This window comes from Syngnathus acus, chromosome 15 (assembly GCF_901709675.1).
Source record: "Syngnathus acus chromosome 15, fSynAcu1.2, whole genome shotgun sequence".
Lineage (NCBI taxonomy): Eukaryota > Metazoa > Chordata > Actinopteri > Syngnathiformes > Syngnathidae > Syngnathus > Syngnathus acus.
The window spans coordinates 10,854,525-10,881,501 of NC_051100.1; the positions used below are offsets into that span (position 1 = coordinate 10,854,525).

Below are 26,977 nucleotides of genomic sequence, written 5' to 3' on the forward strand. Positions count from 1 at the left end.
TGTAATCCTGAAACTGTGCCTGATATTTAAATATTCTTCTGTAAGGTAATATAAAATGTGCTCTTTCTTATTAATGCTACAAAAGAATGACATTGGTGAACTTTAATCATCAAGCAGGATGACTTCATCAGAATGAAACGCTGTGAGGAGGCTCCCCTGGGAGAGGCGCTGTTGAGTAATTTAATCAGGCGGAGATTTGGGGATTTTGTGCAGCCTGACTGTAAAGTCACCATTTCATCGTGTCATCACATAGATAATGCAAAATTAACCTTAAAAGTTACTCTTCAGTAAATCAGGTCAGTTCTGCAACTCTGTTACCTATAGCCTATTGGTCTCATTGACATTCTACCTCAAGTGCATTTTTCATTTATGACCTTACTTTCCAGGTCGGCATCTAAGTGCTGTTTAATTGCTTGATTTCATAGAAACAGTAGAAGCATTCCAGGGGATCAATTTGAGCACCAACTTGGCAAAGGCCACTTCTTCCCGCAGCTTGTTGCGCTGCTTTTTGAGCCTTAGTTTCAGTACAGTCAATAATAAACAGCCTCTGGCAGATGCACGGCATAACCAGAAATGTCACTGAAAGTATGAAAGGAACTATTTTGAACTGTAACATATTAATGTCTTTCAATTGTTATGCTTGCAGATAAAAATGGGCCACAAGCATTTGCTCACCTTTGACCCGAATGAGGACAAACGCTATAGGTAATGTATGAATGATATCTTTACATCAAATGTGTATTGGAAGGAAATGATGTGCATCCTGTGAATGTCTTTGACGTAGTGCAGGAAAGAACTTTCCGGAAATGTTTGCATCCACAGGATGTGTCTCTGCAAACAGACAAAAGAACATCATCAAGAAAAAATGAAGGAAGACATCATGGCTAAATATAATGCTATGGACTGTTTATGATATCAGGCAGCCATTATGACGTAAAGGTGAATCACTCGGCATTTTTTCATCAAGTTTTCATTTACATTTGAATAGGATCAAATAAATGTTAGTAGAGGTGATGGGTGGTTCAATATAGCCCCTCCCCTTTTGTTCATTTTAAACACTGTTGCAGCTATCTCACACCCACTTTTTTTCTTTTCTTTTCTTTTCTTTGTAACTAGAATACTTGAGCTCAGAGTACAATAGCCACACCTACCATGGGTTGCTACTTGTGGTGACAAGCATTTCAAAGTATGTAAGTTCATATGATTGCGAGCTAGAGAACAGAAAGTCAAACGTGAAATGTTTTGGGGTTAGTGTCGAAAAGGCTGACAGGATCACAGAATGAACTGTTTACTGATTTGGCACATCAGAGATTAAAAGGCAGGTAAGACATATCGCTAACTTGGAATCATTCCACACCTTCATGCTACTGTGACTGATACATGGTTGACATACATTCCACACTAACGATAGTCCTCAATGTGTGATCTTTTTTGTTTTTAATCTCTTCCAGTAAGTGAGATGAGTTTATCTCCAAGTTCATTACTTGAGAGTAAAATGCATTATATCTTAGAAACACCAGATATTGTGGAAATGCAATCGTGTGTGGAATTTGTTATGGCCTCTCCAAGTGACACATTGTGAAACAATTTTTTCTTTCTATGAAGATGCTCGTCAAAGTTCAAGATATCTGGCTTTTGAGTGTTTGGCTGTAATGCAAAGTTTACACTTCATTATATATATGTAAAGCTTCAGGTTCCCCATAAAGGAAAAATGTGAACACTTGCATGTCTTTGTTCAATTTCATAGAATTAGAATGATTTTTTTAAAGTTCTTTAAGTAGTTGTGAAATCCCATCAAATCAAGTTGCAACTTGTTCGCCTTTTAGATCCCAGACTGAGACAGTCCTTTTTTCCCCCCCTCATGATTTCACATGTGACAAATGTTGAGCCGTGGCAAAAGGCTGTGAGTCACTGAAACCTTTTAAAATTGTATTTAGTTTTGTTGTTGTTGTGTCTCACCTCCGGCCTTCCTCCCACACGCCAAAAAGTTAAATCAAAATGATTGTTTGTCTATAGGTGCATAGCGAGTGATTGGCAATCAGTGCACGATATACCTCCACGGATTTTGACTCCATCTCAGCCTTGTTGTTTTTGTGACGTAGAAAATGAATGGATGGACTCTGCATCATTGTGTGACTTCCACTTTCTTGGTCTCTCTATTTGTGTATAACCTCATCTCCAGGAGAACGGTGCCGTTGCACAAAAGGCTTCACCCAGTAATGAATCTCACAGCTGCACGTGCTTCCTTCTCTCTTTTGTTTTCCAATGTCACATTTCCTACTGTAGCTTTAAAAAGCACCAGAAATAGACTTTCAGTACTTACAATACTTCACGTACAATAACAGGAGATCCCCTGACTAACGAACAGCTAAAGTTTTCATCATGCTAGCCTTAAAAAAACAAAAAACAAGCTTGAACCGACTTAGCCTTGTGGATCATCTTGTGATGCTTGATATTTTATTAGACATTTATAAGTGTCTTTAATGCAGAAAAAATACATTATTATTGTTATTTACAGTATTATCCATCCATCCACTTTCTACAGCATTTGTCCTCATGAGGGTCAAAGGTGAGCTGGATGTTCTAGCTTAGTGTTTGATGCTTCATAACCAAAGCTATCAGTCACACAGTCATTGACAAAATACCAAATGTATGTTTTGCTCTGAGCCACAGCGTTCACAAGGGTCCAATAGTGCACGGTGCGCCTTGGTATGTAGCGTAGCAACTATCTATGAACAGTATGAAAAATTTTTTGGGGGGTGCTAGAAAGGAACAATAAGGGATAGTTTTCACATCACCACTTTGCCAGATAGCATGCATCACTTGCTTTACTTTTGTTATATCATAGTCCATCACAAGGCATGGCTATTTTCGCTCACAGGCAATATCAAAACATTTGGTCTCTCCCTCTCGCTCCTTCTATGGTTCAAACAAAACATGCAGACATGGTGCTTAACTCCTTGGATTCCAAATTCCTAGATGTTTAATCAGAGAAGATGCATCATCCTTGGTCAATGGCCATTGTCGTACGTAATTGTTTATGTTGCATGAAAAGTAAACAAAGATTCAAAGTTGACAGCGCACTTAAACACTGTGAGCTATTCCTGTGTGAAGTTTATAGAAATACATCTTCACAGATAGTTTAAGAGCGTTGCCTTTTATTTTTAATGTACACCATGGCGCACATGCATAATTTAATGAAGCTGCTTTTTTTCAGGCTCCTGAAAGGTTGACATGTTTTATCTGAAGTGAACGTTATAGGCGTTATGTTCTCGTTCCTCTCTCACTGTATGATCTATTTTAAAGTTGTGAACGTGCACTGCATGGTCATTTGAAAAGTGCTGCATTGCCTTCCAGTTTGTGAGTTTGATCCTCCCACTCGTGTTAATTAATTGCCTTTGTTTGTACGAAGGCATGCATTTGTGTACGCTAAAGCTACCATGGTAATGGCCTCTTCTCTCAGTGTGGTTGAAATTCGGTTTCTGAAGGAGGAAAAAAAACCACGTTGTTTGGATTTTGCTGCCCAAGTAGCATGAATACAGTAAGTGTGGCTTCTTTATGCAAACGGGAAGGTATGAAATGCGCACAACCTTTTGTGTTCATTTCCTTGAAGAGCATGACTACAAATGTTCTTTCATTTTATTTATTTTTGCAAAACTTTATTGTAAGTAGCCACAAAGAAATAATCAGATTTACTCCTCATCTGGGTTGAAAGAGAGACCATGTTTATAACCAATAAATACAGTATATAAAATGTATTGATTGTTTTACCGATTAATCGAAGAATCTGATTTTTAAAAACCTGTTCTAATTTCCATCCCTTTATTAAAAATCAAGATATTACAGTAACCCCTCGTTTATCGCGGATAATTGTTTCCAAAAACAGTCCGCGATAAGTGAAATCCGCAAAGTACGGTCACCAACAAGAAGTACTAGTTACGAGTTAGCAGAAATATGCTAATTCGCAATCGTGCTAACACGCGAAAACGGACTTCTAAAGGAATGTAAACGAACATTTGGAGCAATACTACATTGTCCTAAAGGTTACACACATATTTCCTCAATTTAGAAGTTTTATTTTGACTTTAAAATGTTTTTTTAATTTTGAAAAAAAAATCCGCGATGTAGTGAAGCCGCGATAAGCGAAACGCGAAGTAGCGAGGGATCACTGTATTTCAAATTGACAGTGCAGAAAACAAACAGATTATGGTTCAGCTATTGGTTTGGTAAACATAGGTTAAAAATGTTTTTCGTTTTTTCTGTTTCTTGCCATTTTCAATGCCCATATCGACGCCTATCCTTCTATCCATTGACTGACTTGTATTTTCTGAGAATGTTCAAGTAGCTTCCTAAAAAGACAGAGGAAAGTAAGAAGGGAGGGTGACAGTAGACAGACAGAGAGAGAGAGAGAGAGAGAGAGAGAGAGAGAGAGAGAGAGAGATACAGAGGGGGCGGCGCTCGGTTGACCCCCTGCACTTCTCGTTGTTAGCTCACTAGTCGTCTACATGTCTACAGCGCGACAATAAACTGGTTTAACTAGGCGACAGGCAAAAAAAAAAAAAAAAAAAAAGAAGACGATGTGTCAGAACACTTTCGGCAGGTTCCGCTTTTCTTAGGGGCGCGACTGGCAAGGCAGCGACCGGAAACACGGCAAAATGGCCCGTTTCGAGTTCAAAGGACGAGAACCGTGACGATGATTTGACGTTAGTTTGCTCAGTAAGTTTACCGATTAACGTTGCGCGTACTTGTTTTGTTTGTGTGTTGGTGAGCTATGTGTGTTGTGACATCATGGAGTCTAACGTATGGCCCAAAACATTTTTGCCAACGTTTTTACCTGTTAGTCGTCATAACAGATGGGTGACAGAAACATAACTTTTAAACATGGAGCCTTGCGAGCGCCGTTCGCTCGCCTATTTGTACCGTATTCGTCCGTCTGGCTGTCGATCTTTAAATTTTTCGTTGGTCTTTTTTGGGGGTGGCCAGCGGCTAAAGAGTGTTTTTTGGTAAACTCGCGAATGGAGTCTCGTGTTTTGGGCCAGAGGGAGGAGCCGCACCCATAACTATCCTGGACTGGAATTTCATCTCTTCTCATTCATTTGACTTAAACCGCCAATTGTAGGAAAACAGGGTGAAGAAACTTACATAAGTTTACAAAGTTACATATTATTCCTCATTCTAGTTTGAAAATATGTTGTTGCCTATAACAGTGTTGGAACAAGTGCGGTATTACTATATTTGGAAAACGATAAGGGTTAAGTGTACTACTTTCAGTATTATCTGTAATATCTGGAATCAATGTGATTACACATTGCATATTTGTTGTGATATCTGATGTAAATACTAACATTGAATGTCACTCACAATTGTTCTTAAAATCATGTTGGTGTCAAAATGGCCTCTGTAGAAGGTTAAAGAAAAGCCTATACTAGTGCATTTTTTAATTTAGATCTGTATTTTAATGGTAGTATTGTTTCGTACCTTACAGTATGTGTTCCACATGTGAGGCATTTAAATGATTGTAGTTTTTTTGCCCTCACCATCTCCTCAGCCAGCAGTATGGCACGTCGCTCTCAATGTTCTTCTGCCGGGGATAATCCCCTGCACCCCAACTACCTTCCTCCTCACTATCGGGAAGAGTATCGTCTGGCAATTGATGCACTGATTGAGGAAAATGTGGAAGGATATTATGAGTTCCTCCAAAAGGCAGATGTGGTGGACTTCCTGGCTACACCTGAGATCCAATATATTCAGAGTTCAGCATACCTTCCTCAGCAGGCCACCTACCAGGAGCAAACCTTTCTCGAGAGTGGAGAAGACAGCTCCTCGGATACATACTGGCCAATACACTCGGACCTGGATGCCCCTGGCCTGGATCTTGGCTGGCCTCAGCTGCATCTTTTTGGTGGACCCACGGAGGTCACCACTCTGGTTAACCCTCCTGAGCCTGACATGCCAAGTATCAAGGAGCAGGCCCGGCGACTTATCAAGAATGCTCAGCAGGTTGTTCTTTGTTGATTTTTTTATGGCAGCATGAATGACCCTCACAGTGTTGTCATATGTGTTTTTGTTTCCACAGGTTATTGCCATAGTGATGGACATGTTTACTGATGTTGACATATTTGCCGACATTTTGAATGCAGCCATGAGAAACGTCGCCGTCTATATTCTTTTAGACGAGCAGAACGTGCATTATTTCATGAACATGGTGTCCAACTGCAGAGTAAACCTACAGAGTATCCAAGTGAGTCATTTAAAGCCATACAATATACATTATTATTACTTTGGAAACGAACGAAACTACAGGGTCCTGCAAAATGATCTGACACATTTGTAGGTTTCATAAAATGCAAGTAAATTAAAGAAACAAAAAAGGTTGTTTTTTCGAAAAGTACATATAATGCCGTTTTGTTTCGTTTCATTTAATTCTCTCTTCGTTTTCGAATAATGTTATTTTGGTCTTACCGCTGCCACATTTTCTGGAGTTCTGGCAGTGCGAGGTCGGCCGGTTGATTTTCGTTTCAATGCTGATCCACTGGGTCTGAAGTTAGTAACCCATAACAAGATCGTGGTTCGAGCAGGTACAGGATCATGTCTACCAAGTCTGAAGCGCAAACGGAACGCTCGTTGTGTGTTACAGTTTCGTTCTTGATAAACGTTTCCACAATGAAAGCGCGATGCTCACCGGTCAAATTTATGTTCGCAACTGAAACAAAACAAAATAACATTATTTGAAAATGAAATGAAACAAAACAAAATGGCGTTATAGGTATGTAATTTTAGAAAGAAAAAAAAAGTGTTTCTTTAATTGATTTGCATTTTATTAAACCTACAAATATGTCAGATCATTTTGCCGGACCCTGTATAATTGAGTTATTAGCAGCAATTGCTGTTTGTTATCTGAAGTATAAGAAGAACTACAATTCATGTTCACACAGATTAAAAAAATGAGCAGGTTTGGGCATGGACCTGGCCTTCAACATTGTAGCCTAATTGTGTGAGAGAAAGGAGCATAATTAGCGTTGTAAACATCCTGCAACAATAGCAAAGCAGGAAGAAGTTGTTGAAATAACTCACTGAGCCATAGTTATGTGTGGCAAGTATTATATCATGCAATCATTTTCCCCCGGTTACTTTTTTTTTTTTTAACCAAATAATTGTGATTAGGGTTAGGTGATGTTGCACTCACCAACCTTTTTTTGTTTTTTTTTAAACTGATTTGGTTGCTTGTTTGGTAATTTCAGACATAAAAAGTCTACACACCACTGTTCAAATATTTTTTGTTTTATAGGAAATGAAAACAAGATGAATCATTTCAAAACATTATCCACCATTAATGTGATCTATAAACTTTTCTTTAAAGCTTTTGAAGAGTGTAAATATCATTTATTAGCAACTAAGACAACATGGCTGCACAAGTGTGCGTAAACATCTTAGCAGTAACTGTGTTCCAAATTCATCACTCACATTCAAACTAATTTGAATGAAAGTCAGAACATATCTGCCACCATTTTTAACATCTCTGATGTTCAGTTCAGATGTTCTACTTATTTTTAGTCACATCTTACGAGCCATGCTCTAAAATGCATGCAGGCAAATGTGTTATCATCCGATGACAGCAAGGTTGAACTTTTCAGCCAGAATACCAAAAGGTATGAAAGGCGCAAATTAGGGCTGGACAATATATTGTGATATCGGCCCATGCAATATGTTTCTTATGGAATTGTATGTTTATGAATCTGAATTTTACCAGTCTGATGCACACTTAAATATGCATCACCATCCAATAGTACTAGGTGAACATTATCTTGGGTAATTTCAATTAATTAGCCAAGAATACTTTAAGATTGCTTTTTTTCTGCATGAATTTTTTAAAATGATTTCATTAGGAAAGATAAATGTTATTTCTTCAGGACCATGTTAAATATTACAGTAATATCAATGTTGCTATATTCAATCACCATATTGCATGTTTTTGCGATATTGTGCAGCCTAAGCCCCATTCTGGTTTAATCTGAATGCAAACACTACAATATTTCTTTTGCAGTCTCTACGTGTAAGAACTGTATCTGGCATCACTTATCACTGCCGCTCAGGGAAATCCTTCAAAGGTCAGATGATGGATCGCTTCTTGTTGACAGACTGCAGGGCCGTACTGAGTGGGAACTACAGGTAACTACCCTACTTGATACAATAAAAAAATAAGGTGTTTATCTTGCAATGAAATGTGTTGACACATCACTTAGCAAGTGTTTGTCCAAATGACCTTGGAAGACTGAACATTTATTAATATCGTATTTATTTTGCTTCTGCACAGCTTCATGTGGTCTTTTGAGAAACTACATCGCTGTATGGCACATCTTTTCCTTGGACAGCTTGTATCGACTTTTGATGAAGAGTTTCGGATCCTCTTTGCTCAGTCACAACCATTATTGACTGATGGGCCTGCTGCCATGGAAGACATTGGCCTTTTACAGAAAAGGCAATACCCAAGTAAAATAACTTCACTTGTGTACAGAGAGCCCAGAAGGTTTCTACCAATGGACATGGCTCATGCAGATGATTGGACTAAACCATCATGTGATGAACAAATGGAAACTGACTGGAGAATGTCACACTTGAAAAGAAATGACTCTTTCCATGGTCCTGTTGATATGTACAGTCAGCAAGGTCACTCCAAGTTTCCAATGATGGAAAACGCTGCTTTGAAACGCAACATTTATGCTGAAGGTGTTACCGGCAGGTACAATTACCCATTCCCGACTCAACCAGCAGCAGACCTTGAGGCCCGGGGAAGGCTGTTTCACAGGGGGCAGCAGAAAATTGTGGGCCCAGGTCCTGAAGTTGGCCCTGAGAAATTCCGGGGCCAAAACTATCATTCTGGAGATCAGTATTCTGAACCAGGCTTACCACAAGAGATGGAGCCATTTGATAACTTTGACCCTGTGCTTAACTATTTATCATCCACCAGGAATGTGGACTTTGAGCAGGTCTCAGAGAAATTACACCCTCCTGCAGATTTATCTCAGCCTACATTGGATGATAAACAGTTTTTACAGGAGCCCAACGCTGACCGGAAAGACCCCACGGTAAAGCGGGGTTTAAGGAACTGGAGAATTAACTCCTTCCTTAGTGCACATGATATTCCAGGGGATGAAGGCCTGCCATCGATGCCGCCTCAGGCAACAGATCCTTTCGAGGAGCCATCCATCACGGTTCAGCCAACAGAGTTATCCATTCCTAAAATCCCAAATGTCCGAGAGTTTAAAATTCCTCTCGTACCGAGAGTAAGTCAGTTGCCATGTTATGCCAAAACTTTTGCATTGGAACCAGAGCAGTCAAATAAATTGCCAGAAGAAAGTACCGCTGGGCCAGCTGACACCAAAACAACACCAACACCCTCCGAATCATCATCAACAACCGAAGGGGAGAAACTAGAAGAGGCTGAACAAAAGGAACCGACCGCTTTTCGGAAGGAAGAGTCATTTCGGAGAAAATATAATCCAGCAATGCCAAGAAGCTCAAGATTAAGATCATCTCTGATATTTAACTCTTTAGAGCAACATACAGCAGGACAACAAGATGACGAGAGTGACAAAAATGAGGGCGATCAGACAAAACTACCATTTGCTTCCCAGGTTCTTGGACAAAGAAGGTCAGCCGCAAGAGAAGGTTTCGGATGGACTCGTTACCTAAAGTCGTTCGATAGCTCTGCCCCGGAAGCATCCAAGCAAGAGGGAAATGATAAAGCACAGGATAAAGATTCATCAAAGGAAGATTTAAAGAGTTCCTCAGAAAATCTCGAGTTACAACATCCAGATATTGAACAAGCAAAGGTTTCTCCATCACCATCCAGATTGAAGCGGTCTGAATCTGATATGTTAAAAAGTGATCAAGCACCCAAGTCTTCGGTAGACAAGATGTCATCTGTCGATATGAGTGATCCTAATAAGAGATTCGTGTTTTTCAAAGAGCTGGCAGCAAAACGCAAAGCTGCTAAGGCTGCAGAAGCTGAGAAGAAAGCCACGAAGACTGAAATGAAAACACCAACTGATCCTGACAGTGCTGGCCCAAATGTTGGAAGGAAAGATGAGAAGACTTCCCAACTGTCAATGTCACCAAGTGTTACGTCAACAGATTTAAGTAAAACAAAATCTACAGAGCCACCTGTTGATGTCAGTCACCAGGCAAAGAAGCAAGAGGGCCAGGTCAGTAATCTAACCGTTATCTCCCAAAGGTCAAAACGTGAACAGCCAACTGATTTAAAAAAGGTAGAATTGGGGAACCCCCAAACGGCAGCATCTTTATCTGTTTCTGCAGAAACAGAGACTCATCAGTGTGAATCAGAAGATCCAGAGCTTCACAAAGCTTCCTTGAGTGAGTGTAGCTCTGGTCACCAATCCATGATAACAAAAGAAACACATGCTAATCTTCCATCGCTTAAGCCTAGCACTGATAAAAGCTCATCACCGGTTCTTACTCCCACCACGGGGGATTCAGCATCATCTCCTGCATCTAACATCCAAACTCGAGACTCATCACAGGTCAAGAGCAATGTGGTTTCTCTTACTCTGGCACCACAATCTAGCAAAGTAGCGCAGCCAGATGCAAAAAACTCTAACTCTGAAAACACTGCTTTCATTCGTGGCCATCAAAGCACATCCAGTCCTCATGACTCTAACATAGACTCACCTAGTATGCAGTCCCTAACTGACAAAATACACCTGGAAAAATCTGTCAGTGCCTCCCCTCCTCGTCCCACCCAGTCTACTGAGGAAGCCATTGGTGCCCTGTCATCTCCCAGACAAGACAAAGGGGATGTCCCGCTGGAATCCAATATATTTGGCTTTCATATTCATTCTAAATCTGACCGAAAAGAAGACTCATCTCAAGAGCAATTAAGGCAAACAACTTCCCCGACTGACGCTAACCTGGAAGGATTGTCAACTCCCGCTGTTCCAGATTTATGTTCATCTGTGTTGGTTCAGTCTGTTTCGCCTACTCACGCCGAAAGTACAACGCCAACATTACATGGATCTCCAGACACCAACTTTTTAACCAATGGGAATCCAAACGACAGAAAGAAAATAATGCACCCTACCTCAGTTGACACATCTGTTACGACGGTGCCAGCACCTCTTGATAGCATTAGCATGGACTATCAAAATGATGTCAGCAAAGATTTGAAATCGCCTACAGTTTTTGAAAATAAAATGGAGGACAGTAAAAGAATAAATGAACCAACAGGGCAAAATAAATGTTCAGGAACGACAGCAGAGGACGGGGTACCATCACAGCTATCCAAGCAGCCAAAGTCAAGCCAGTCTCGCTATCACTCATCAACTGCCGGCGTGCTCTCGAGCAGCAACCTCCGAGATGATACCAAGTTGCTGCTCGAACAAATTTCGGCAAATAGCCAAAGCAGGAATGAGTCTACAAAGGAGTCACCCGTCACTGATGATGAGAAAGAAGATGAAGCTGACAAAAATGCCAAGAGGGAAAAAGAAAGAGAGAGCGGGTCACTAAGCAGCGACATGCCAAATTTGTCTCAGGACCGTGACAAGCTGCTGGAGAGGCTTCAAAATATGAGGAAGGAGAGGAAAGTTTACAGTCGCTTTGATGTAAGCTGAATTATTCTTCAAATATTTTTCACACATTAAGATTTGTGCTCACCTCTATAACAAAAAACTCTTTTTTCCCCCTCTCCCTTTTAGATGACTTCTTAACTGGGATCCAGAGAGAAAGCCGCGAGAAAAGATTAGAGACTGAAGTACAGCAGAAAGCTGACAAAGACGTTTTACATGATCAGTAAAGACCAATAGGGTAGGGGTTCTATTTGTCAATCACTATCACTTAAGTCAGCGTGGCGTGCGTTTACTGACGGTTGACAGCGCACATGTAGTATGTGATAAACGGTTTTAAAGACATGGATGGGTAAAGTGCAATTTGTTACAAGTGACTATCTGCTTTTTATGACATTACTCTCCACAGTACTTTGTCCAGAATGAACTTGTTTAGAATCATGATCATAAGAGCCTTGCCCTGGTTTTATAACATGGCGGTGTTCAAAAATATACTATGATGATAAAAACAACATTTACCAATTGGCTGGATGAACTCTAAACTTTCTACAGTAAATGGAAATCAATTCGATCCAGTCAGACATTTATTCTTAGTGCAGAAACAGAACTTGTTGTAAAGTATCTTCTGCCATCTAGCGGGTTTTCTTGTAACTACAGGCTCCCCACGTCAACAGCGTTGTTCTCATAACTAAATGTTACCGCATTTGGTGACTTGTTGGAAGTGTGATAGAATGACATCCTTGCCTCATTTACATATTTCAGCAGCAGTCATGGTATTCTGCTCATGTACGTTCCTTTTAAACTTGGCTTTCTCCGCAATACACAAGCAGGCATTTGTAAAAGTAAGAAAGACTTAGAAACCTGCTTGCTGGTTTAGAATTAGAATTTACAATGCCAATACTGTATAGTTATCTTAATGCTATTTAGAAAAGGTATGTAGTCCAATAATAATAATCACGCGTTGGAAACACGAGGACCGTAAGTGTGATAGAAGCAATCACATCTTAAACCTGATTTATCTTAGATAAACTTTTCAGAATCGTCTCTTAGTTTTGTTGTTTTAACTGACTATAACGTGGCAATGAAGGTATTCATTAATAAATAAGCTCCACTTTTTAAGAAAGCAATTTGCATAAAAAAAACTCCAGACTGTTCAGTATCAAATTATTGCAATGCCAACTTTGTGTGTGTGTGTGTGTTATAATGTCTGAACGGCTTTGTCACATTATTGGTGTATTTTTGCAGCGTTTGAGTCATCCATATTACTGTCGTAGCAATAAGAAAACATGTTCCTTAAAGGACCTCAAAGCCTGACCATGTACAATGTTCATGTGGAGGTAAATGACAAACTTGTTTTATATTTTGTGATTGAAGAAACTGAGCTTTTGTGCCTTTGTCTTCTTCTGAAATTGTGCCTTACCTATAAAACCTGTCAAATGAAACAAACTAACAAAATAGAATGATTTTAAAGATACTTTTAATGGATGTCTGGTCTTCTAGACAAAATGGAGAAAATAAATTGCTTTTAAAATGTCAATATTGGATCTCAGTTTTAACTCAGATGGTATATGTATATATACACGCACGCACACCAATCCATTCATTATCATCTGCACTTGCACTCATACCTACAGGCCATTTGGGGGTGCTGTTGTGTGTGTGTGTGGGGGGGGGGGGGGGGGTGCCCAGCATTAGCTCAACATTAAAACATTTCAACGATTGCTTTCATGTGTGCGTTTTTTTCAATTGTTGAGCATTGTGCAATAATGACTCCATCATACTACCCTGCACACATGACAGATGCAAGACATTCAGGTTTTCCATGTTTAGCTTCAATCAGATACTCTGCCTTGTACCTACCGTACTTATCTCTACATCATATTTGTCTGATTGAGTAAATGTGATAAAGCTCACCGAGCATTACATAGCCATTAAGTCACATGCTGCACAGCGCTGCTTATGAAAGACACACTCCTCTGCTGTACTTCCTTAAGAACAGTGGGCCTCTTGTGTGTGCATTGCAGTGCGCCTTTGCACTAATCTTCTTTTCAATTTTCACGCTTCAACCTGCAGCTTTTTCAGCTTGTATTTTGCTTTGTTGAAACCAGTCTGTTATAAAATGACTTCAAGCCTGAAGAGAGTTTACCATATCAGCGTATTCAGCTGGTATGCTTTTGTTGTCATGACTTTGGCTGCTAAGGATGGTGAGGAATTACCACCTGGGATCTTTGCGTATGGGGGACCTTGGAAATACCTCACATTTTTGAACTTAGTAAGTACAATATTATGTTTGGAGGAGATGACATGTACAGACATATACGGTATCTTACTTGCTGTGTTTCAGATACTCCAAATGTTATTCTTTGGATTGACGGCCGTGAACGATCTTCAGCGTGGGAAGAAATCTGTTAGCACACTCAAAAGATTTACAGATCTAATATTCTCTGTCTTTGCCTTCCCTGTAGGCATGGTGAGATATATACTTGGAAAACTTTTTTAAAAATGTTACAGAACAAGTCAATACAACTTAAGTCTTTTTTAGTTTGTTGTTCTTCTCTTTTGGACTCTATTTGCCTATGACAGAGAGTTGGTTTACCCGGCAACAATGGACGCCTTCATCCCTCCTTGGATTAACCATGCTATGGTCTGAAAAATTTGTATTTTCAACACTTTATACATGATTAATTCCCTTGTAATGACACATTTCTGACCTGTTTTCTTAGCATACGTTTGTCTTTCCTTTTTTACTTGGAGAATTCCTGGTGCAGCCACATGCCTACCCACGAACAAAAAATGCACTGGCCACACTGGGATTAGTGGGTGCGGGTTACCTATTCTGGTAAGGCCCAATCACTATAATACAGACTGAAATGATAAAAAACTGAACTGCTGTTGTTGCAGCTTTGTTAATTTTCTGCTTAGGAAGTTTAAGATAGTGTTGTCCAACATCTGGACCATTTTAACTGTGTTTATTTAAAATGAACAGATTATGTGTGTGCGTGTGGGTTTTTTTTGTGCATTTTATCAAAGACACAGGTCTTGAGACAAAAAGGCAGCAGCATCTTTTTATGTGCGACAAAAATAAATATGACTTCACGTTTTTAATAAAGGCATTCGTGTTCTTTTATTTTGACAGGAAATAAATTGCAAATTTGCAGTTTTAATTCAAAAATTCATTCCTTTAAAAAAAAAATGTTTATAAATCATTGGGTTGTCCTATTTTCTGTGACGTGATTACAAATTAAATTTTTTGTTAAAAAAACATTTAACAATCCAATGCAGCTGGTGTTTTAACCGTCATGGCAGCCCACGTGATGTCAAATAATTACTATATTTTTGCCTGTGGGGAAAAAAACGAGTTCGACTGATCTGTGACAGTGAAACCTTTTTTCCCTTCCTTCTTACATTCTCTGCAGGATTCTCTGGGTGCACGTCAAAGTGGGGATTTGGGTGTATCCCCTCCTTGGACATTTCAATGCTGTTGGTCTGTTAGGCTTTTTTTGTTTTAACATGTCTTTGGTGACATTAATCTACCTCCTCGGAGACAAACTCAACAGCTGCATGTGGGGAAAACAACTTCACTGACAAAGGAAAAGACAACAGGGCTTTGATCATTTGTGTGTCTTTGTTTTTGTTTCAAAGGCAACAAACATAATTATTTACCATCTGCTAGCCATGATCAAGACTATTGCAGTGTAAACAGCAAGTTCATAATCTCACTGGAAAGATTTGTGGATCTAGCACTTTCTCTTTACAACAAAACTTTGTACAAAACCTAAAAAAAAATCTAAATAAAACAAGTTCCAGAGACATCCTTTGTCTGATGTTTCTTGTCAAATCCAATCCTTTTTTTAATTGATAAAACTATGAATTGAAACAGCAGAAAAAAAACTCTGGTAACTTTCTCTGCACGTCTAACGTCATTGTAAGGCAGTTCATCACGGATTCATCATTTTGGCCTGTGTCGGAAGGAACTCCGGTAATTCAAAACACCATTCTAAATAGCCGGAGGTCGTGATCATGCAGTCACTATCTTCACCAACGGGACTTTTGTCGTATTCTTGAATAATCGCGTGCATCTGTCCATGTCATCCGCCTCTGAGATCTCTGTAGCCTTTAAGATGGTGGAGGTAGTTTGGATCTGCATCCACCAGGCCTACTGAAAGGATCCTGGCCAATAAATGCAGATCTTCCTCACTCAAGTCCTTCCGTTGACACACAAAAATATCAATTATTGAGTCTCTTATCATATACACCAAGAGTCTTTTTTTTTTTTTTTTTTTACAAATACTGACCTTGTTGCCGTTCGATTCCAATATCTGTGTTTTTTTAGGTTTATTTCCCTGTTAAAGACAATCAAATTAAAACCTCCGCCATTGAACACATTTAACTGCAGAAAGTTATTTTGCTTGTAGTGTCAGTTTGTGAAAATCAATCAACACTGCAGAACACTATCATCAAGCTCAAGTGATCTAAACAAAAAGTAAAATCAATTTTAAGGTTCACTTGCCACTGTAAGTCCTTTTGAGAAGCATATAATGATGACGAGAAGGCCCGCAACTGTCTGTTGGTTTGAACCGAAATGCTGCGGTCAACATCACAAATGTAAGACCCAATTAGACATCAATAAATGAAATGTTTTGACTTACCCCGAGCAAGTACAGCATTTCTCTTCTTGTTGCCCTGAATTGTTAAGAAAGAAGTGTCTCCTGCTCTGAGTTGAAAGCACACTATAATGCTTGAACCAAATGGGAGAACCCGCCAGACAGGATCTGTAACGTTTTCAATTCTTTCTCCCGTGATAGGAATTCACATGCTTTTACGTAGGTGATTACGTAAAATAGGGTGTTGTTTCCATTTAAGTGTCATTGTTGTCCCGCTGTTATTGTTTTCCTCGTTTCTCAATAGTGGATTGCAGTAAGGAGGAAACTTGACCAATAATTTGACATTTTAAATACAATTGACACCCTGGGGGTGCAATGTATACGTAATCGAAAATGTGACTCTACATTGTAGATAGGCGTTAATGTTTATGCATATGTTGCCTGTAGTTGGTTGGGAATCAGTTCAGCTTGAACCCAGCCTGTCACTTTTAAGTTATTAACTTAATGACATCCTAGGAACATTTTTGCAGCTGCTTCTATGTTGCATATACACTGTCCATAACTTTACACAACTACAGTAAAGCTCACTGTTTTCAATATGCACTGTGGTTAGTATAGCTACTGTGATCCATCCATCGATACGTCCTAAATGTGACATGTGATCTACATTTTTTGCCAACTTAAGGGTATATTTTCTAATATTAAGCCGTGCCGAGCTCCAATTTGGAAGCTGAAAATACTGAGAGCCACTAAAACCTCAAAGCACCAATCTGAACAACGTGATGGTTCAATAATTCCCCGAAAGGTAGTTTCATTACCATAAACCAAGAGTGTGTGTGTACGTGTTTGTGTGAGTGTACGTGTGTGCGTGCGTGCGTGCACGCGCGCGCATGCAAAATGTGTTAAAGCGCACTAAACAGCGCATGCGCAGCTCGCCGTGAACGTTGTCGACGCTTCGCGATATTTCTTCCCCATTGTGAATAAAGATAACGTCAGTAACGGAACTACCGCGAGTTTACCTTCAAATTAAAGGTACAAACGTTTGCGCTCGACAATACGAGCAGCAACAAAAACAGCACGAAAATAACAAATACAAACTTCAGTCATTCCTATTGATTTATGAATATCGGTTAGACGCGCAATAGATCATGCCTAGCCAATAAAGACATCGACATGATGATTTTTGTAAACCAAGTATAATCGACAATGCAAGTTGTTAAATATGAACAACTTGACGTGTTGTAGTCCCCCCCAGCACGCTCGTAACAGCAGTTGTTGACAGATAAGGAAGGGTATGTGGAGTGGAGTGGAGCGGTGGAGCAACTGTGACAACGTGAGCTCCACAACAATAGCGTCATTCGCGCAGTCTACATCGGTAAGATTTGCTGTATGCTGCTTTTATCGCCTTTTCACGACAATGCACCCACCACTGGGTATTCCGCTGCTTCCAAAACCGTGCGTGGCAAGCCAAGAGAACGTACAACTAAACCGTAGCAAGATTGTGTTTAAGCTTAAAAAGCCTTTGGAAACCTCTGCTGTATATATTCTAAATGAAACATTGTGAAGGGGCTAATCTTGGCTAAGGCTAATAGTCTCGCCATCGTGCTAAGGACGTCAAAGTAAGAAAGCACAGTGGATAAAGATAGCCGTAAAGACAAGCTAGTCGCTATCTTGATTTTAGCCCTGTGTTGGATTCGTTAGAAAACGCTGACTTCCGTAAATGCGCTTGACCTAATTGCCATAATCTCAATGGCTACAAATTAAATTCATAACAAGCGTGTTATTTGGTCTGAAGCTGGCGGTGAGAGTTCACTTTAATTTGGGATGTAAACCGGATGTCATACAGTAGTTTTTGTAGTATGACAGCTTGACAAGTGTACTTGTTTAAGGGGGATGGAGTAGGCACTAGATTAAAGATTAAAGTCCCAATGATCGTCACACACACACACACCTGGGTGTGGTGAAATTTGTCCTCTGCATTTAACCCATCCCCGTGTGATTTTAATCCATCCCCTGGGGGAGAGGGGAGCAGTGAGCAGCAGCGGTGCCGCGCTCGGGAATCATTTGGTGATCTAACCCCCCAATTCCAACCCTTAATGCTGAGTGCCAAGCAGGGAGGCAATGGGTCCCATTTTTATAGTCTTTGGTATGACCCGGCCGGGGTTTGAACCCACAACCTTCCAGTCTCAGGGCGGACACTGTACCACTAGGCTGGTCGATATATATTGCTACTCATCCCTCGTTTTCTTTGTCCACGCCCACTAGGATGTACAGTATTTTGCTCAAGGTCACTTTAATATAGTCACCAGGGGCTGAGAATCGGACCAACAACATTCTGTGTGACAGACAACAACTCTACCACCCGAGGCATGCGGCCATGCCGGCCCACATAGTATAAATGAGTTCATATTTGTGTGAATCTGGGTGATTGGTTTGAGTTTGAAATCATTTCTCTTTTCAATTATTTACACCTAGGCTCCTGCTGGCTTATTTAGCCACAAGGGAAAACCACAATGCTGTGCTGGGGCAATGCTTCCTATGGCCAGCTTGGTTTGGGGGGCATCGATGAAGAGATAGTGGTGGAGCCAAGGAATTGTGACTTCTTCCTTGCAAAGCAAGTGCGCGATGTAGGCTGTGGACGCAAGCACACAGCAATCGTGCTGGATGATGGGACAGTATACACGTGTGGTTGCAATGATCTCGGTCAACTTGGCCATGAGAAGTCCCGGAAGAAACCAGGTTAATGCTTTTATTTAAAAAAATGTTCATTCTAAGTCATTTAGTTCATGGTCCTTTCCTTTTGTGAAATGACTCTATCATTTAATATCTTTTTCCTCTATTAGAACAGGTTGTGGCTCTGGATGCTCAGATCATAATAGCAGTGTCCTGTGGAGAGTCCCATACACTTGCCTTGAATGACAGCGGGCAAGTTTTCTCATGGGGCCTTGGTTCAGATGGACAGCTGGGCTTAAACAACTTTGAAGAATGTGTTCGTGTGCCTCGGTGATTTTATGTTATTTTGCTAATATGCTGTCAATGATGAGAAAAAAAGCAAGAATATTTGTTGAACCTTTTTCTCTCTGATGACGGCAGGAACATCAAGACTTTGACTGATGTTCAAATCACTCAGGTAGCCTGTGGGTACTGGCACTCATTAGCACTTTCAAAAGGTGAAGATGGTTCTTAACCATAATCAGCATGACCACAATCTTATTGATATATTTATTTTGTTCCCCCCAGGTAGCCAGGTTTTCTCCTGGGGTCAAAATCGATATGGACAGCTCGGCCTAGGAGCGAAGGAACAAAGCATTTCTACCCCTCAAATCATTCAGTCTTTGCAGGGCATTCCTTTTGCTCAGATATCAGCAGGTGGCGCTCACAGTTTCACCCTCACGCTCTCAGGAGCTGTGTTTGGTTGGGGCCGGAACAAGTTTGGTCAGCTCGGTGTCAATGACACCAATGGTGAGAGAAGCTATCGAATATTAATACATGTGAAGCTTTTTTTCCACGATGCATAATACGTTTGGTCTTGACAATAGCTGGCTCTGCATTTTTTTTCCAGACCGGTGTTTTCCAACCCTGCTGAAGTCACTTAGATCGCAGAGAGTAATTTTTGTCTCCTGTGGAGAAGATCATACAGCAGCCTTGACTAAGGTAAGGTATATTTTGCAGCTGGTGTAACATTAAATTCATTATCACAGCTTGGCGGACATATGGAAAGTAAATTAATAGGAAAGTAAATAACTTCACAACAATTGTATGTAGTTTTTTAAAATCATACATTTATTGCTGTGTTGTCTTTTAGTTTGACTCTAATATTGTAGTTATTTCTTAGATTTACACTCGAAACTGTCATTACTAAATTCAATAATGTAGTAATTGGAAAAGGAAGATACCGCAAGTGTAAACATCTGATTGTAATACTGCTCTACGGTAATTACTATCATCACAATGCAAAGAATAAGTTGAATTATTTACTTGTGTGGTTCCTTTTCCTATTAAGACTGTTGCTAACTGTCAATACCATCAATAAAATTCACATGGTTGAACGATGTACTTTATTTTCTTTTATTTAACTCATTTGTTCATTTCTGCGTGAGAGACTTTAGAACTGGTGTTACTACTTCTACAGGAAGGAGGTGTCTTTACCTTCGGAGCAGGAGGATATGGTCAGCTGGGGCATAACTCTACAAATCATGAAATCAATCCAAGGAAAGTGTTTGAGCTCATGGGAAATGTAGTCACGCAGATTGCATGTGGAAGGTAAGACTACTCACTGTTACAAAATCACATGTTTTTTCATATTTATTCAAGATGCCCCCTCCCCCAAATCATTTTGCTCATTAAAGGCAGCACACACTGGCTTTCACACCCTCATGCGGAAAGATGGACTCATTTGGTCTTGGTGGGAATGGACAGCTCGGTACACGCTCCAGCTGCAACAGGAAAACTCCGGGCCCTGTCAAGTTTCCCTGGATACACTCTGTTGATTCAGATGATAGTGGTGAGACTCAGTGGAATATGATCAATGAAACTAATAACAAAACTTAATTGGCTAACTCCTTCCGTAAATCGAAACATCTGTTTGCTTTCTTCATTTTTTTGCTGCAACATTATTAGGGATCTGCAATTGGGCTCTGTTTTCAAATATGTTTGACAAATTGAGGCTAACGTTCTCATGCTTACCCGTCATCTGTCTAAAATGAATTTGGGTGATTAACCGCTTTACTTCCACATTTACAGTCATGAACCAGAACTGTTGTATCAAGAGGATTTATGCAGGAGGGGACCAAAGCTTTGCTCACTATTGTACTGCTAACGTAAGTTTCTCTTTTTATTTGATAACAACATACTTGACAGGGGATTTATCCAGTGTAGCAAATTCGTAATTTTTTTTTGGGGCGGGGATTGATCTTGTAGAGCCTGCAAAATAATGGTAAAGTGGCGACACATGACACCCAGCGAAGAGTTTGTACTTTGAATGAGGAAACCATACAAAGATGGCTGAACCATACACCCGGAAGACTCCCGCTAGAATTCTCCAAGTAAAGTCCTCTCCTCACAACAGCTGACTGTGTATTAACTAATTGTACTAACTAATTGTACATGCTTCAGTCATTTCTTGATTTGAAATCAGCGGGAAATGTCAGTCACACTAATTGTTTTGCTCTTGTGATTCCCTCAGTGAGATTGACCTGGTGTTCTCAACTGCAAGCTGCCTCAACGGGTCCTTTTTGTCTATGAGGTAAGGAGCCAAAGGAAAGAAAGCACCCTCGTAGAGTTAATCCTGAGTTTAGGTGTCATAAACTATTCAAGATAAAGATGTGCATAGTTCTCTTGTGATATTATACAGAATTTGCTTTGCCTTTAGATTTTTATTTTTCCCGTCAACTAAAAAGTTGTTTCTCTTTCCCTTTTGTCTCAGATTTACTTTTAGGTGAAACAGGTAGCGTTTTTTGAATTGCCACCGGAAGTGCTCCGTTTGCTTGCTTATCAAGTCAGGCAGGGTGCAAACATGTTTTTTTTTTTTTTTTTAATCTCTTAAGTGTGTGGTGTTTTTAAACAGCAAACTGTGTCTGTCATAATACCAAAACTGACCTTAGGACAGCATGTTTCCACAGGATAGCCACACTGGCAGACCGCAAAGTTGAAGGAAAAGTAATAGTAGTACTTGTAGAAGAAGAAGCTAGGCAAACTTTTTGGCTTGTCTGATAACTACACTAAAGTTGCAAATACTTTTCTTAGTCATTTTTATTGTGAATGTCAACCAGTTGCTCCTCAAAGTTTGTACGGCAACACCACCTCCAGGTCACTTATTGGCTATCATTCTGTTTCACATCACACAATTACACTCTGTCGTTCAACAAAAAAGAAAAAAAAAACACTCCACCGTAGAATAAAGCTAAAATTTTGCCCCGTTGTTGATATACGAGTACCGTTCTTTGGATGGATGGTGAAATATGTATCAATACAAAGTACTTATTTATATGTTGTGTTATGTGCAAACAGAACCTTACAAAATTTGCATTTGAAATCGCATCTATTCAGTCATATCAACTGTGCATTTCTGTCACCAGTCAACCAGATCACTACAGTACCAGCAGTAAATGTTCAGGAATCGATCTGAACATGGCCCGCCTCCAATTTCAAAGACTGATTACACCAGACCACCCTGAGATTGGCCAACAGGTCAGTTATCATGAAATCAATTATGATGATTGATTCTTGCAAAGCTGACTTCTACACTTTCTTCATCACTATCAGATTGCTGCAAGTGTGGAGAAGAATCTTATTCCAAGACTGATCAACTCCCCTCCAGACATAGAAGCGTTGAGGCTCTACCTCATTCTTCCAGAATGCCCTCTCTTCAATGATTCCAACAATTATGTGACGATCTCTATCCCATTTGCCAAATCAGTCATCAGCCTGAAAGAAGCTCCGCTTAAAGTGCTAGGTAGGAGGGAAAAGCATACAGACATGTTGCGACACATTTTATCACATTTCCACCAAGCCACGCTTGTTCACTTTAGCTCACCAGAGTACATTTTGGGAACTTAACATTCACGTTTGTGTGTTCATTGTTAGGTGGGTTAAGTTTGAGAATGTTTCTCAAGCCGATGCCCAACTTTTCTGTTTGGTTTGCTCACTTCAGCAAACTGGTGGTCCACCTTGGAGCCCCAAGTGTTCCAGCGGCTGGTCGAGATGTACAAAGAAGTGGTGGTGTACCTGCTCCAGATGCACAAGGTTGGAATCCCGTCAACAGAGCAAAGGATTTTCACCAGTTTTCTGGACACGTCACTTCGACTGCTGGAAATCCTTCACAAGGTATGAAATGAGGCATTCTGGCATTTTGATTCACTTCAATAGGGATACCACAGTACATCCAAGTGTTAAATCACGTCCGCATTTGTGTCACTTCAGGTGAACGAGAGAGGTGGACACATTATACAGTATGATAAATTCTACATTCATGAGTTGGATGACTTAATAGACATCAGAAATGACTACATCACATGGATTCAGAGACAAATGTATCCAGGGGCAAGTATTTTCACCTGCTTTTTGAAATTTTGCAGAACTTTGGATTCATCGACGAATATGACTCATTCTGTGATGCCTCTCTGTCCTCAGGGTCCTGATGGCGTGGTGACCATGTGCAGGTATCCCTTTGTATTTGATGCCCCAGCAAAGACTACTCTGCTACACACCGATGCTGTTTTACAAATGCAGGTAAATAGGAGCTAATAGCGCTCGTGCTTCCAAGAATCTAATCAGCATTCTTGTATTGGTAGATGGCAGTGGATCAGGCACAAATGCAAAACTTGAGTTCCATGTTCTTGCCTGCTGTGGAATCCGTCAACCCATGCCTCATCCTGATTGTCCGGAGGGACAATATAGTTGGAGACACCATGGAAGTTCTCAGAAAGTCAAAGAACGTCGACTACAAGAAGCCGCTTAAGGTTATTCCATGACAGTGAAATTCATGTGAAAACATTTCCTTTTGTGAAACGTGTGATGGTGACTACCCATGGCAGGTTATCTTTGTGGGAGAAGAGGCAGTGGATGCGGGAGGTGTGAGAAAGGAGTTCTTCCTCTTAATCATGAAAGAGCTGTTGGATCCAAAGTACGGGATGTTTCGTTACCACGAGGAGTCCAGGCTTCTCTGGTTTTCAAGCAAGGTATTGATTGAATGGAATGGCTTGTGGCTAGCTTGTATTACACACACAAGAAGAATATTGAAACCTACTAGAATTGTTCATTTCATTTTCATTTATTATGTTCATTCTAATTGCTCAAGAGCAAATTCAACACACCCTGACGCATATAATGGAGAACTAGATTACACATACAAGTAGCGACATGTACTTTGCAGTGTCAAAAAGAAAATCTTTGGTAGTTGTGACAGTTAATGTTCCTTCCAGACCTTTGAGGACATTGAATTGTTTAACCTCATCGGAGTCATATGCGGTCTGGCCATCTACAACCTCACGATTGTGGAGCTCAACTTTCCAGTGGCCCTGTACAAGAAGCTTCTGAAGAGGAATCCCACGTTAGATGACCTGAAGGAGCTCAAGCCAGAGGTGGGAAGGTAAGATCAAGGGTCATCATCTAATTAAGTTTTGGAACTGTCAATTCCTGACTTACTACACACTTTCACATGCAGTCTTAGGAGCCTTCACTATGGCAATTTTACAGATTTCTACCAAAAGTAAACTTGAAGTGTGTTTCAGGGACCGCTCACAAAGTCGGACATCCCGTAATTACATCGACAAAAATTTCATTCAATGCACCAAACAGCAATGACAAGTCTTGAGTACATTGCAGACAATACGTGGAAGCATTTTATACTTTGACGCAGCAAAACCAGAGCAGCCGCATTTAAACTCAAATTGCTCCTCACTTTGTGATGTCACAATGTGAGGACCTTGTGTTGTTTTCCTGGATTGGGTGAGGCTGGTGCATGGAGAGGAGAAATGAGCAGGAATGCTCCAAAATGAGCAAATGGAATTAGTATTTTAACCTGGCTCTTAAAAGTTGATTTTGTATGATGTGGCTCCTTTTAAACAGGAGAGTTATCACACTTTGGAACTATGCAATCGACGAATTGATAATTTGCCTTCAATTAGGAGTCTCCAACTGTTGCTGGACTACCATGAAGATGACCTTGAGGAAACATTCTGCTTGAACTTCACAGTAAGTATGATTATCATCGTGTAACGCCTCATGTAGAAATTAAGCAACAATGTTTCTATGATGCCGAAAGTTTCTCCTAGAACACTTTTACCAATAAATCAACAACAACCTCTGTCTTTTTAGATCACAGAAGAAAACTACGGCGCTACAGAGGTGTTGGACCTCATACCCAATGGGGAAAACATCAATGTAAATAAATCCAACAGGTATTGTGTAAGATCATTTTGGCACTATCTATTGAAGCAAAATTCTGTGCTCAAACCATTTTAATGCTTTGTACACATGCAATAACTGTTTGTCCATCCAGGCAGGACTTCGTCAATGCCTACGTAGACTACACATTCAACACCTCAGTTGCCTCACTCTTTGAGTGCTTCTATGCAGGCTTCCACAAGATTTGTGGAGGCAAAGTTCTGGAGCTCTTTCAGCCCAACGAACTGCAAGCCATGGTGATTGGCAACACCAACTATGACTGGACTGAACTTGAAAAGGTTTTGCATTATTTGTCTGTTTGAATAAAGTGTTGTCTGTTCATGTGTGTTGTATAGCTCAGATCCACAGATTCTTTCCGGGTTTGGATTTTTAGAATCTCATGCCTCTTTTTTTTTTTTTTCCCCCGCCTCAGAGCACTGAATATAAGGGAGAGTACTGGGCTGAACATCCCACCATCAAGCTCTTCTGGGAAGAGTTCCACAACCTTCCTTTAGAGAAGAAAAAACAGTTTCTCTGTAAGTCTTTCTTTTTTTTTTAATGTAGAAAGTATAATATATAGGATGCTAGTGCTTTGAGCATGAAATGTGAAATGTCATTTGTCCCCTCAGTATTCCTCACAGGAAGTGATCGCATACCCATCTTGGGCATGAAAAGCCTTAAACTAGTGATCCAGCCGACCAATGGGGGAGAACTTTATTTGCCTGTCGCCCACACGTGCTTCAACTTGTTGGACCTGCCCAAATACACTAATGCGGAAACACTGCGTGAGAAGCTTCTTCAAGCTATAGATCATAATCAAGGCTTCAATCTAGCATGAGGAAAGCTCCAGATGACCATGCTCAGAATGTTGATGGCTTCCAACGTTTTGCTTTGCAGACAGTAGGAAACGAGCAGTGTGAGCATTGCTTGAAAACAGGCTATAAGACTTTGCCATGTCAAATTTTCATGTTACTTGGATTTTTGTTTCCCCCAGCTTTTTCAAATCTGTCATAGTGTTTTGGTGAGTAAAACACGTATTAGAAGCGGTCTTACATTTCATAATGCACTTAGGCTCATTCATTGTTTGGATTTGGCAAGATCAAGAAAGTGGTGTTACAGTTGACACGATTAGTAACAAGCAACATAAATAGCACTACCTTTCTGACAGATGAAATCTAATCCTGCAACAGTACTTGACTGAAAATTGAGAATAAAATGACCCAGTTGAAATGAACACTTCCAAGTGATCATAACAAAACATGTTTGTTTCACTGTCGCTGAGGTGATAAAAATCACACATTTACAAAGCTAACAGGCCACCCCATATGCATGAAGTGTGTGCTATAGAAATGACTGTACTAACCTTTGTTTCACATAAGTTCCACTCCAGTGTGATAATTGATACACAATCGTGCAAGACATTTGCTTTGAGTGCATTGTGTTGGCTTTCAACATTAAAATGGTCAACAAATAAAATGATGCTGGTCATTGTCAGGAGACACTTTCAAATATTTTATTGATATATATTAAGGCTTGAGAGATTTGTAAATATGTTTGTAGGCTCAATTTGGTCTTAATAAAGAAACAGCAGACTGAAGTTAATAATACCTATGGTCAAGATTTCAATGAGACAGCTCATGATGGACCATGATGACTTTTGACCACTTTAACAGATTATATTTGTTAATTTGGATTGCATTTTTTTTTTTTTTTTTTTTTTTTAAATTCCTCCCTTTTAAAGATCACTTACAAAGGCAGCCCACCATCCTCTCTTATCCAATACAAGGCACGATGTTGGGGTCCTCTTTGTTCCTGCATACTTCTAAGGTTTCAGCATAATGTAGATGCATTGATACATTTTTAGTACATACGTATATGAGGTGCAGTCTAAAACTATGTAAAATGTAC

General features: G+C 40.1%; 3 protein-coding genes across 7 annotated transcripts; all 3 read left to right on the forward strand.

Moving 5' to 3' along the window:
• The first annotated feature begins 1,163 nt into the window (after positions 1–1,163).
• Positions 1,164–13,116, forward strand: fam83ha (family with sequence similarity 83 member Ha). Of its 4 annotated transcripts, XM_037272609.1 has the most exons (7): positions 4,451–4,716; positions 5,549–6,000; positions 6,077–6,241; positions 8,045–8,169; positions 8,315–8,824; positions 8,861–11,618; positions 11,712–13,116. In XM_037272609.1, the coding sequence occupies exons 2-7, from the start codon at positions 5,557–5,559 to the stop codon at positions 11,721–11,723; spliced, it is 4,014 nt and encodes a 1,337-aa protein (XP_037128504.1). In that variant the 5' UTR covers positions 4,451–4,716; positions 5,549–5,556; the 3' UTR covers positions 11,724–13,116. The 4 variants fall into 4 exon arrangements, with proteins under 4 accessions (XP_037128502.1, XP_037128503.1, XP_037128501.1 ...); XM_037272607.1 differs by lacking the exon at positions 4,451–4,716 and adding an exon at positions 1,164–1,322 and having other exon boundaries at positions 8,315–11,618; XM_037272608.1 differs by lacking the exon at positions 4,451–4,716 and adding an exon at positions 1,164–1,318 and having other exon boundaries at positions 8,315–11,618.
• A 161-nt stretch (positions 13,117–13,277) lies between these two features.
• Positions 13,278–15,342, forward strand: LOC119135219 (androgen-dependent TFPI-regulating protein). The gene is made up of 5 exons (XM_037272671.1): positions 13,278–13,851; positions 13,924–14,049; positions 14,122–14,223; positions 14,303–14,418; positions 14,996–15,342. The coding sequence occupies exons 1-5, from the start codon at positions 13,699–13,701 to the stop codon at positions 15,162–15,164; spliced, it is 666 nt and encodes a 221-aa protein (XP_037128566.1). The 5' UTR covers positions 13,278–13,698; the 3' UTR covers positions 15,165–15,342.
• Positions 15,343–17,400: 2,058 nt separating this feature from the next.
• On the forward strand, positions 17,401–26,545 carry herc4 (HECT and RLD domain containing E3 ubiquitin protein ligase 4). 2 transcript variants are annotated; one of them, XM_037272612.1, is made up of 24 exons: positions 17,401–17,558; positions 18,659–18,922; positions 19,027–19,186; positions 19,277–19,353; positions 19,424–19,645; positions 19,746–19,837; positions 20,316–20,446; positions 20,533–20,687; positions 20,927–21,003; positions 21,104–21,228; positions 21,369–21,428; positions 22,261–22,372; positions 22,448–22,637; positions 22,836–23,008; positions 23,105–23,224; positions 23,315–23,413; positions 23,476–23,643; positions 23,719–23,862; positions 24,106–24,272; positions 24,811–24,877; positions 25,001–25,083; positions 25,185–25,368; positions 25,503–25,605; positions 25,699–26,545. In XM_037272612.1, the coding sequence occupies exons 2-24, from the start codon at positions 18,697–18,699 to the stop codon at positions 25,905–25,907; spliced, it is 3,144 nt and encodes a 1,047-aa protein (XP_037128507.1). In that variant the 5' UTR covers positions 17,401–17,558; positions 18,659–18,696; the 3' UTR covers positions 25,908–26,545. The 2 variants fall into 2 exon arrangements, with proteins under 2 accessions (XP_037128507.1, XP_037128506.1); XM_037272611.1 differs by having other exon boundaries at positions 23,105–23,413.
• The last annotated feature ends 432 nt before the right edge of the window (positions 26,546–26,977 follow it).

Bases quoted from the DNA above. Each gene is read 5' to 3' on its own strand.
- fam83ha (XM_037272607.1), top strand. From the start codon at position 5,557: ATGGCACGTCGCTCTCAATGTTCTTCTGCCGGGGATAATCCCCTGCAC. The intron at 6,001-6,076 runs GTTGTTCTTTGT...TTGTTTCCACAG, and splicing joins TTATCAAGAATGCTCAGCAG to GTTATTGCCATAGTGATGGA. The intron at 8,170-8,314 runs GTAACTACCCTA...GCTTCTGCACAG, and splicing joins GTACTGAGTGGGAACTACAG to CTTCATGTGGTCTTTTGAGA.
- LOC119135219 (XM_037272671.1), top strand. From the start codon at position 13,699: ATGACTTCAAGCCTGAAGAGAGTTTACCATATCAGCGTATTCAGCTGG. The intron at 13,852-13,923 runs GTAAGTACAATA...GCTGTGTTTCAG, and splicing joins ACCTCACATTTTTGAACTTA to ATACTCCAAATGTTATTCTT. The intron at 14,224-14,302 runs GTCTGAAAAATT...CTGTTTTCTTAG, and splicing joins CTTGGATTAACCATGCTATG to CATACGTTTGTCTTTCCTTT.
- herc4 (XM_037272611.1), top strand. From the start codon at position 18,697: ATGCTGTGCTGGGGCAATGCTTCCTATGGCCAGCTTGGTTTGGGGGGC. The intron at 20,447-20,532 runs GTAAGACTACTC...TGCTCATTAAAG, and splicing joins ACGCAGATTGCATGTGGAAG to GCAGCACACACTGGCTTTCA. The intron at 25,369-25,502 runs GTTTTGCATTAT...CCCCCGCCTCAG, and splicing joins ACTGGACTGAACTTGAAAAG to AGCACTGAATATAAGGGAGA.